This window comes from Suricata suricatta, chromosome 13 (assembly GCF_006229205.1).
Source record: "Suricata suricatta isolate VVHF042 chromosome 13, meerkat_22Aug2017_6uvM2_HiC, whole genome shotgun sequence".
Lineage (NCBI taxonomy): Eukaryota > Metazoa > Chordata > Mammalia > Carnivora > Herpestidae > Suricata > Suricata suricatta.
This window is the reverse complement of record NC_043712.1, coordinates 21335072-21346954: the sequence shown is the minus strand read 5'-3', so window position 1 is coordinate 21346954 and position 11883 is coordinate 21335072. Positions and strand designations below refer to the sequence as shown.

At 39.5% G+C, this 11883-nt stretch overlaps 1 protein-coding gene across 1 annotated transcript in view; it reads right to left on the bottom strand.

Moving 5' to 3' along the window:
* Positions 1-5085, bottom strand: part of ECPAS (Ecm29 proteasome adaptor and scaffold) — a 91031-nt gene extending 85946 nt beyond the window's left edge. The window contains exon 1 of the mRNA XM_029919580.1: positions 4997-5085. Within this exon, the coding sequence (XP_029775440.1) occupies positions 4997-5018 (22 nt within the window). The 5' untranslated portion in view covers positions 5019-5085. The remainder of the gene's footprint in view (positions 1-4996) is intronic.
* Positions 5086-11883: the final 6798 nt, after the last annotated feature.

Below are 11883 nucleotides of genomic sequence, written 5' to 3'. Positions count from 1 at the left end.
CGCGGACAGCTCAAAGCCTGGACCCTGCTTCAGATTCTGTGTCTCCATCTCTCTCTCTGCCATTCCCCCACTCACGCTCTGTCTCTCTGTCTCTGAAAAATGAATAAACCTTAAAATTTTTTTAATTAATTCATTAATAACAGTCCCAGGTGCCTGAGTGGCTCAGTTGGCTAAGCATCCAACTCTTGTTAGCGGCTCAGGTCATAATATAGAGGTTGTGAGATGGAGCCCCGTGTCAGGCTCCACTCCTAGCGGTTCTCTCTCTCCCTCTCTCTCTACCCCTCCCCACTTGCATACATGCACTCCCTCTCTCAAAATAAACAAACAACAACAACTAAACATAGTCTTACCATATGATCCAGCAATTTCACTCCTTGGTATTTACCCAAAGGAGCTGCAAACTTCTGTCCACACAAAGATCTGGACAGGGATATTTAGAGCAGCTTTATTCAGAATTGCCAACACTCAGAAGCCCTTCAGTAGGGGAGTAGCCCCACCCAAGATGCCCTTCGGTAGGGAGTGGATAAGTAAACTGGTACATACAAACAATATTTTTTCAGTGCCAAAAAGAAATGGTATTATAATCATGGCTATCTGTCCAAACACATAGAACAGAGGACACCAAGAGTAAACTGTAATATAAACTGTGGACTTCAAGTGATTATGCATCAATGCAGTTTATCCTTGGTTCAAAAATGCACCATGCGTGATGGTGATGGGGGAGGGCTGGGAGCCGGGGCTTCCATGGGAGAGCTCAGTGCCTTCTCAGGGGAGAGAAACCGAAACCTCAATCTGCTCCAAAATAACAATAATAAAATAATAATAATAATAATAATAATAATAATAAACTTTTTTTAAAAACTTATTCAGAAAAAAAAATCAAAAATACTGAAATTCTTCAACCTCAAAATAAAAATCAATTTCTAGTTTAGGTTATGTCTACTATTTCATTCATGTAAGGAAGAAAACTACTAAAAATAAATATACTTATTTACTCTTCATTAAATAATTCTGTAACTCATATTATTCACCTGCCTTTAGTTTCTCTATGTAAAGACAAAGAAAAAGGCCTAAACCGTTAAGGTTCAAAGACTTCATTTCAGTGTTATCCACCCGTAGCCACTGATATATGTGAAAACATGTAATTATTCCTGACAAATAAAACTACCTACACAAACCACTTGTTCTTTAGATCACTCCAAAAAATACAACTTTGACTTCTGAGTTAAAGAGGAAAGGCTACTTTCTATTGGATTAGAAAAAGTAAATACAGGTTTGTCATTCACATCACCAGTTAGAGGATAAAAGTTTAAAAAGAAAAAAAAGGAAAGAAAGGGAAGCTGCAGCAATCCGTCAGCTTCCTCAGATGTATCATCTCTTCATCACCACCTGAACGTCAAAACATTCCTCACCAAGTATGCAAAGGAAGCAGATACACTCAAAAAGAATAGGAAAATTTAAGTAATAGTTATCTCCATGTGGTGGAATTTCAGAGGATTCTTCTTTGGCTTAATTTTATGTCATTACTAACTTACTTCATGAGCATGAATTACTTGTGTAAACTAAAAAGAAAAAATGGTTATTTCAGGGTAACAGGTTTAGGAATGTTTTTAAAGTTGCTTAAGTTTTCTACAAAGAACATCATTTTTTCCCAAATGTGAAAGTAAATTTTAAATTGTAAATCACAAATCCTGTTAGTGGAAGCTCCGACTGAAATGGAAAGCTGAAAATACCTAGACTGCACGAAAAATCAATGAATACTCTAAAGCTACAATATTTTGAGAAAGAGCTGTCAAGTTACCACAGAAATATACTAAACTATAATGGAATAATGTCACAAGGTAATATCCCACCAATGGTATTTATTTTCTTCTGATTACTACACACACGTCCGCACAGTCACAAAGCAGTTCTGACATGGCCTTTTGAGCCTCAAAAAACACTGTAAGTGGGCAACTACTGTCTGCATTTATAGATAAAAAATTTGATTGATTTGCCAAAGGTCATCCATCTAATTAGACAAAGAATCGAAAGCTGAACCTAGAGAGAACACACTAGAAATGCAGCACCTACCTCTGAAGTACCATTCAGTGAAGTAAGGGAATATTAGTTCCAACTTACAGGTGAAGAAACAGAGTCTAGAATTCATTAAGCATGTTGACTGCAGCACCCGGGTAGCTCGATCGGCTACGTGACTGACTTGACTTCCGACCAGGTCACGATCTCACGGTTGTGGAGCTCAAGCCCTGCGTTCGGCCCACTCAGCCCCACGCTCAGCACAGAGGCTGCCTGGGATTCTCAAGCTCTCCCCCTCTCTCTGCCCCTCCCCCACTTGCATGCACACACCTTCTCTCTCTCTAAATAAACACATAAAATTTTTAAAAATCTTTTGAAATATTTACAAAGCAAACAAACCAGCAAACATAACTGTTGATCAAGATTGTAAGGTAGTAAGTGGCAGGGCTAGGATTCAAACTCCAAGCCAGTCCAACTCCAAATGCAATGCTCACGCCTGCTTGTTAAATTATACGCTGCTGAAGCAGAGAAAGCAGGTGGAAATGATACAAAGGCTCACTAGACAGAAGTCTGAGTCAATTCATACCTTCCTCAGCAACTCAAAACTGGCACCCAAAAGTCAAGCCTCCCTTGAGTGCGTGGACCTAAGAGAATAAGCCAGTGGACATGACAGGGGCATCTTTAGGCTCTCCTGGGAAGCATAAAATCAGAAGTCTGGCCTGAAGAAAGAATGGGCACGGACGTGGCTGGGAGAACTGGATGATCTCTAGTTCTTGAAGACCCCTGTTACTTCCATGAAACTCCCTGACTCTTTATAGTAAGTGCCCTCTTCTCACTTAAGCCTGCTTACAACTGGGTCCATATACAAATATCGAAGGTCTCTGTCAAAGTGGAGCTGTGGAGGGCAAGGAAGAAGTCCTTCCATGAAAGTACATTAAAAAAAATAATAAGCAGCTAGCACAAGCCTAGGTAAATAATTAGATCAGAGAGGGAAGGAGTCCTTTCTAAGACTGGGCCAACCTAGCCTCAAAGGAACCTTCTCAACCATGTACCCCATTACTCCCCAACAGCCATCCAAACTGCAATAGCTTAAGTGTGCCATGTTTTCTTGCCCAATGATTTGGTCAACCAAGTTCCCCAACCAGGAATACTCTCCCAACCTCTCCTGACTACCTCTCCATCTCCACACAGCCAAACCTTCCCATTCAAGGTTCCGCTCAAATATCCCATGCTCCACAACATGTACATCCCATTTGGGCCCTACAAACTCTCAGAGACCTCTTCAACATCTCTCTTAGCACTCACTGGGTTTTGCTATACATTATGGAACTGCCCAATCTTCTCCTCCCTAGACGAAAGCAGTTCTTCTAGGTGTGATTTCAATCTGATTCCACCTGACTACCCACCCATACACTCTGTCCTTTTATAGAACTCCTCAGGTTGAGAAACTGTGACTTAACTTTCTTGGTGTCCCAGCACTTAATTCAGGCCCTTACAGAAAGTGATTGCTCAAATACCTGTTGAATGCATAAAATATTAACTCCTCGTGCATTAAAAAAGTCAGAACTTTATACATTTAACGTCTAGCAAGGGAAAGGAGGGGATTGGTAGCAATTTATAGTAGCTCACCAAAAGGTGACAGAAGCCCTCATCTATTACCCAGATTTTATGAGTAAGTGCCAGACTCCAGATGCCCTGATCTCCACAACCACTCCCACCTCCCAAGGAAGTCCTTTCCCCCAGAGACAGCAGCTGGCAGGTGCCCCGTTAGGAATCTGTTAGTAAACTGATGAACAAAGAGATTAGCTCAGCTGATGAAATCTGGCTTGGAGGAGACAGTATATACTATGCAAGAGGTCAGACTGCATAAAAGTCAAATATGTGGTAATGAAGATCCACCCAAAGCAGCTATTACTTAGGATAATACTCATCTGGATGTGTGAACATTAGAATATTCTTTATTTAAGTCACTATTTAAATTCCAGCATTTGTAGTATACTGCTTGCCTTCAGGAGATCATAATTTCATTAACACATCAGTCACAGACCCAAAAACACTGAGCGAGAAAGAATCTAGGAGCAAATAAACAATCTCCCCATTTTTCTTCTAAACAATTCCTCCTACCTCCCAATTTTCCATTTTTCTAAAATGGAATGAAGATAGCAAAAATAAACCGTTTATTCTGAAGTTGAACTTTGATTTATAAATATTCCACTCACTCTCTCCATCAAAATTCCACCTAAATGAATTAAGGCATCATGCACATCATCAGCAATACACATACTGAAAACCAGAATGCACTGGGGGAAGGGGAATGCAACAGAAGATAGCAACAAAATGAACTTTGAATTGAAGCCACAAAATTCCAGGTACTCACTGGATACTGAGCTCATGAGATCAGGGAACTGCAATCTGAACTTACAGAGTTTCAATCAAAGGACCATCCAATATCATCCAAGAATGACATTGACACCATACATATTCAGCCTCAGAATGAAGTAGAACTAAGTGGCTTTTCCATCACAGTAGATGTCAAAAAGGCAAAATTAGGAATATCCAATTACGATGATGATGCCTCTTTTAACACCTTTTTTTTTTTTTTTTTTTTACAAATAAAACAATTATCTCCAGGATGACACTCCTGTAGCATGTAAAATCATTTTTTGTGGCCGTGGCAGGCAATACCACTTGTAAACGAACAGTCATAGATTTTTCCTTGTGCACACATCTAAGTAATGTCTTCAAGTTTTCTTTTTACTCTCTCTCGCTGATTTTTAAATGTATGTTTGTGCGATGACAGAGAATAGAGGTTTCGGGAATGTATAAACTAACATGAACTTCACCAACCCTCTCAGGATAGCTAGAAAAGGAGAAAAACCCATCAAGATCTTGGCAGGAAACTGCTACGTGATAACCTATGCATTTTTAAATGCTGCTACAAAAAAGGGCACACATCCTAAGGAACTAAGGAACTACTAACCTCTACAATCAATGTGATACATGGTTTATCCAGTCTTGACAAAAATCCTCTGGACCACCAGTGGTACGTTCATCCACTCGTACACATGCAATTGTATAAAGAATCTATTATTTAGAACACCAGGAAAGAAAACAATTAAAAGATTTATACTCATAGCTACCATTAAGAAAGCAAAGAAAGCACTTTTCATTTCTGTGCCCTGCTTTGTAAATTCAGAATGAGGAGGAAAAAAAAATTACAGTGATTACCCAATTGGAGAAAGAGTAAGGAATGTGTCCACAAATGAAATTTATTATATAGAGGTAATAGGCTAATATTTCTTAAACACACTGATAATTATTCACAGAAGACTAAAAAACTAGAATATCAATACAACATATATTTCATCACATATGTATATGTGAACATATACATAAAAATCATCAGCATACAAAGCCTTACATTAAAATTAGAAGAAAGTGTAATTATATAACATTTTTACAAGACGAGTATTAGTAGGTGCGTACACGTTATTAGTACATTACAACTGAGAACGCAAACGGTTAATATTCATAACCCTGGGAACCTCTGCCCTCTCTCAGCACTCCTGATCCCCTTCCCAGGTTTTTGTCTTCTTCTCACCCCTACATGTGCACGGCCCCAGACAGCTGTCCTTAAGACAATGTGTCCATTCTCATGATTCCATCATCACCCCCACGCTCTCCCAAGCGTCAGAACCTAAGTTCCTACACACAGGAATCCATGTGCCTAGCACTATGCCAAGTTCTTAACATGCATTATTATCTCTTCTCTCTCTTATAACAACTCTGTGAAACAGATTTTGTTATATTCCATTTTACAGATGAGAAAACCAAAGCCCAGAAGTTAGGTCCCCTGTTTAAGGACATTAATAAAAAAGCAGGAGAGCCAGGATTCAAAACCATCTCTGACTCCAACACCAGATGTTTTGGACACTATTCAAAGCAGTCTCCCTAGGGGCACGTGGGTGGCTCAGTCTGTTAAGTGTCCAACTTTAGCTCAGATCATGATCTCACAGTCCATGGGTTCAAGCCCCATGTCATGCTCTGTGCTGACAGCTCAGAGTCTGGAGCCTGCTTCAAGTTCTGTGTCTCCCTCTCTCTCTCTGCCCCTCCCGTACTCCCTCTCTGTCTCTGAAAATAAAATAATAAAGACATAAAAAAATTTATAAAAAACAGTCTCCCTAAACAACATGGGTGCCTCAATAATTCAACTTATTCACTCAACAAATACTTTGTTTATTGAACACAAACTTGTTCTCTCTTTTCTCTACTTCCACCTCCCTAAATCTGTCTAAAGATTACAAATCTCCACTCCACCCCGATCTCTCAAGTAGATTCTTAGAATCATCTCTAACTCCTTGCTCTCTTTAATAATGCTCATCAACTTGGCCAATAATTTCGGTCTGTTTTAAGGAGTCTAGGTTATATTACCTTCTTGCCAAATCCACTACCCCGTCCCACTTCAGACCCTACGTGTCTTTCACTTGGACACTGCTGCTCTTGGTCTCTTGATTCCTACAATCAGTGTTAACACCACTGCCACCTGTTATCCTTATAAAACAGATCGACTCATGTTACACCCCAGCTTAAAAGCCTTTGATGGTCCTCTTCTGTCTACAGAACAAAGTTCAAACCAGCTGTGATGGCATTCCCACACAAGCTGGTCCCGGCCTATCCTCCCAGCTTCATCTCCGACCGCCCCTCCAAATGATAATAATAATTTATATAGACCTTAATTGTTTATACAGTGCATTTTCACATACATTAATCATAACAACACTATGAGTACTTCTTGTCCCAATTTTATGAGAAAGAAACTGAGACCTAGAAAGGTAAGATAATTTGCCCAAGATCCCAAATCGTAAAAAGAACATAACAGGTAAAAAGGGCCAAGTACCAGACTACAAATTTGATCTCTTTTCCCAGTACTTCATGCAGCCACAGCACCCCTATTTCAGTATGTGAGACTCACTCACACTTTCTCTGAAAATACACAGAATTTTCCAACCTCTATGTCTTAGCTCAAGCTATTTTTCTCTTAACCTGGAATGCTATTCTTACTTGACATTTCCAAAGAACTATGTTAGGCATTTTTCATATCATGCTTCATATGAGTTCTTATATTCATATACAAACCCATTTCTACACTGCCTTATACACCCTATGAAGACAGAACCAGAAGTTGGTCAGTTTTAAGTCTGCTTCTTTAACTGGAAAATGTGTGGGGAAAACAAGCCACATAAGATGGCAGGCATCAAGGCAGAGACCGGCCAGGCCTGAAACCAGAGACCAGAAACTTGGATCAGACCATCTGAGCACCCTGGCAGTGTCTACAATTTTAACATCTATCTTCCGAACAAGGTCAAATGACCCAGTGCCAACTATTCTCACTGACATTGGCCTTTACTAAACATTAGTTTCTTGAAGGCTTACAAAACAGAATGGGGTGAAAATGAAAAATTAGAAGTTGATTTTTAAAAAAACAGAAATATCATTGTTTTCATTTTAACTTTTCCTATGTGACTAAGTAACCAAAATTTAAACGATACAGACTTGATTTACAAAGATCAGCTCAGCTGCATGGATGGCTGCCTCTGGGGTGAGGTCAGTCTGCCCACAGAGTCACGTTTACCTACAGACCGCGTCCCACGTCTCCTCCTCTAGAAGCCACGAGGATTCCTGGCACTGGCAGAGCCTCTCTCAAAAGGTATTTGACATGTTGATTATCCAGCCAACTTTTGCCAAGTGAAGTTCCCCAGGGGTCATGTCAAACAGTCAAATTGAATAGTGTCAGTGTGCTTTAAGATTACAGGCCATTACTCCTTGGGTTGTCTTTATCCCAATGAAGATCAGATTCTAAGGATGCCTTATAATTATAAAGCCCAGAATATGAAACCACTAAACAACTGACCAGGTGAAAAGTCTCAAATGCTTCCTTCCCTCTGTCAGAAATCCCCCTATCCACTCCTGAAATATAACTATAATGTCAACTTTTCCATGAAATGGCAGAGGGTATGAGAAGACAAACTAGCCCACATGCCCTACACTGAATTTCATTTCATTCCAAACAGTTATAGCACCCTAAAGATAAAGAGAAAAAAAAACCTACAGACTATGAGCTCAAGTAATTTACAAACTAGATTTCAGAACTATCTTTAACAATCAGAATTAACTCTTCTCTACTGTGGCATCTCACCCAAAAATCTATTATTTCTATGCAGTAAATGTCAGAATACTGCCACATTTTATACACTACAGCAGATTTCTTCTGGAGGCTAGTAAGGCACCTGGGGAGCCAGGGAGAACATGTTGCTCTTGTTATAAACTGTATATTTTCCCTTTCAGAGAAAAGCAGTCAGAATTAACATAAACTTTGGAACCAGAGAACCTCAATTCAAGTCCTAACTCTATAACATGAAGGAAGTTTCATCACTGAGACAGTAACAGGACCAAACTCAGGGGGTTGCTGTAAGGATTCATATAATATGTACAAGGAAACTTTTAAAACACATGGTAATCTTTTGGTAAACATTAAGCTTTACAATCACCTGACTCAAAGTGACAATTGTATGATATTTGTGAAAGGATAACAGATTCTAAGAAATCCCAGCCCGGGTCGCCTGGGTGGTTCAGTCGGTTGAGCATCCAACTTCGACTCAGGTCGAGATCTCATAGTCCATGAGTTCAAGCCCCGCATCAGGCTCTGTGCTGCCAGATCAGAGCCTGGAGCCTGCTTCCGATTCTGTGTGTCCCTCTCCTGCCCATGATCTGTCTCTCTCTGTCTCTTAAAAGTAAATAAATGTTAAAAAAAAATTTTTTTTAATAAAAAGATATCCCAGCCCAAGACTGTCCTGCTTACCTTTCATGTGTCAATGATACTTATCAACCAACCAATCAATAAAAATGAAATAAAAGAGAAACCTAACAGTTCTGCTTCTCAGGAGGTCCTGCAAAGTACAGTGACGGACACAACTGAAAACAACTGTAGATTTAATTTGAATGTATGGCACGTGTATCACCTCAAATACAAAGATAACAAATGCTGATCTGGAATCTATAGAAACCCAGTGTTACCAGCCATACGTCTTCTGTTTAGAAGACATGGGAACCACAGATAATATTATTTTAGCATTATCTATATTATGTAATCATACATTTTGGTCCTTACATATTTGTTTACAGTTATTCTCCCTTCTTCTTCTCAGTAGTATTATAATTCCGTTGGTGGACTGCGGTGTTTCTCTGCACCCCACAGCAACGCTAAACAGCAGTCAATGTTGTAATAGTAACATCCAGCTAAGATTTTAGCAGACCATCTGACGAGATCTTTTTGTCTGAGATTTCAGCAGCCCATCTGACTAGATAATTCCGTCCGCGTGAACACTCTGGTGCACGGAGGTACGAGCCTAAAGCCTGGCTGAGTGCACAAGGGAGTCTGAGACCCGTGGGATCCAATTCCAACTCACTTGCTGCAGGACGTGGGAACCTAAAAAGTCTGTTTTCCATGACATAAAACAGCAATAATAATTTTGCCTACTCCTTAGGATTACTTTGACACATAAAAGAATATTCACAAAGCACTTAATGCTAGTCCTGAAATATTGAGGGGGATGTTTACAAATAGCTCCAATTTACTTTGAAATACATCAAAAAACGATGGATTGAGTAATCAATGCCACTCAACCATACAATTAAAAATGATTAACTTTTATGTGTATTTTACCACAATTTTTTAATGAAAAATAATAAAATAATTGTAAAAAATGGAAAGATGGACAGATCTATAATAAAGCTAACAAAATATCAAATGCAAAACTAGTGAGTATATGAATGCTCACTTTCAACTTGGCTGTATTTTTGAAGATTTTTACAATAAAATACTAGGGGAAAAAATAATGCTGGCATTCAATAGTTTGCTTTTATTTTCATCTACTACTGAAAACCAATGACCAGCAAATATTCAGATTTGTGGCTCCTTTTTAAAAAATTTTATAAAGCATCTTTCCATCAGTCATCTCTCCTTTTATTATACCCATTCTAAAACTAAAAGTGGCTTCTTTGAAACTTCTTAGCCACTTACTTATTTAATTTCAAGTTAAATTAGTCTAAGGTACCAGCTGACAAGCATTTAATCTCTGCTGAAGCACCGAAACCAAGTCAACAGATCTTTGTGGTTGATGACTGATAATGTGACCAAACAAAAAAAATGGAAAAGCAAGGACTGGAATTATCTGTTCCTAACTTTTCCAGGAGCTACAAAAGCCACATAAGTTCCTTCACCAGAAGGACTACCAGCACCGTACCAGGTACCGAATACACAGGAGCGCACTGCATCTACACACATACGCCAGCCACACAGAATGACACCCAATTCTTTTTCTAGTTTTGTGCTCCATTCTAAATGGTAATTCAGATTTTAAAGCGTTTAGTGGTACATCAGGAACCCAGATACCATGCAGCATAACAATTTAAACAGACCACCGCATACCCATTGCAATGGCTACTTTCAAAAATACAGAAGAAAATAATAAGTGTTGGCGAGGATGTGGAAAAATTGGAACCTTTGTGAACTGTTGGCAGGACATGACAACAGCCGCAGTGGAAAACAGTATGCTGGTCCTTCAAAGACTTAAAGATTGAATTACCATAAGATCAAAGAGTCCCACCTCTGCATATAATACCCAAAAGAATTGGAAGTAGAATCTCAAAGAAATATTTGTACACCCACGTTCATAGCAGCACTATCCACAACAGGTAAGATGTATAAGCAACCCAAGTGTCCGTCAACAGAACAATGGATGAGAGAATGTGATACACACACAATGGAATATCATTCAACTTAAAAATGAAGAAAATATTGTCACATGCTACAACATGGATGAACTTTGAGAACATTATGCCAAGTGAAATAGGGCAGCCACAGAGAGACAAATCATGTATGATTCCACTTATATGAGACACCTAGAGCAAAGTCAAGGAGACAGCCAGCAGGATGGTGGTTGCCAGGGAGTCCAGGGGGTGGGGTGGGGCAGGATAAGGAGTTAATAAGGTTCAATGGGTATAAAGTTTCAATTTTGCTTTATTTTTTTAATTTTTTTAAATGTCTTTATTTTGAGAGAGAGAGAGAGACAGACAGAGACAGAGAGTGAGCAGGGGAGGGGCAGAGAGAGGGGGAGACACAGAATCTGCAGCAGGCTCCAGGCTCTGAGCTAGCTGTCAGCACAGAGAAGGACGCAGGGCTCAAACCCACGAACCGCGAGATCATGACCTGAGCCGACGTCTGACGCTTAACCAACTGAGCCACCCAGGTGCCCCCATTTTGCAAGGTGAAAAGAGTTCTGGAAATGGATGGTGGTGATGGTTGCACAATAACTACTAAAGTGTACACTTAAAAACGGTAATGATGGTAAACTTTATGCCATGTGTATTTTACCACAATAACTACAACAACAACAACACAACAAAAATGGAAGAAAAAAAATCAGGGAACTGCTCTCCCCAGGAGGTTTGGAACTGACAGAGAAGCAATCAACTCTGGCTCTCAAAACACATCTATGTCTAAACTCACCATGAGACCTTGTCCACTCAGACTCTCCATCATGCCCAGGGTCACACCAACTGTTTATTTCAGCTTCAAAATGAACAAACATTACTCCTGCTACACCAGTTTTATGTCAAAGCAGCAAGGAAGTTAATCTCTCTAAACCTGCCTCCTCTTTAAAACAAGGATAATTCCTACCTACCTGCTTCACAAGGTTGTTATGAGGGCAAGAATGAGATCACGTGTATATATAAAAGTAGCTTCACACTGCCAAACACCAAAGAAACAGAAATTACTATGTTTCTAACTACTTTCCTATGGAAATT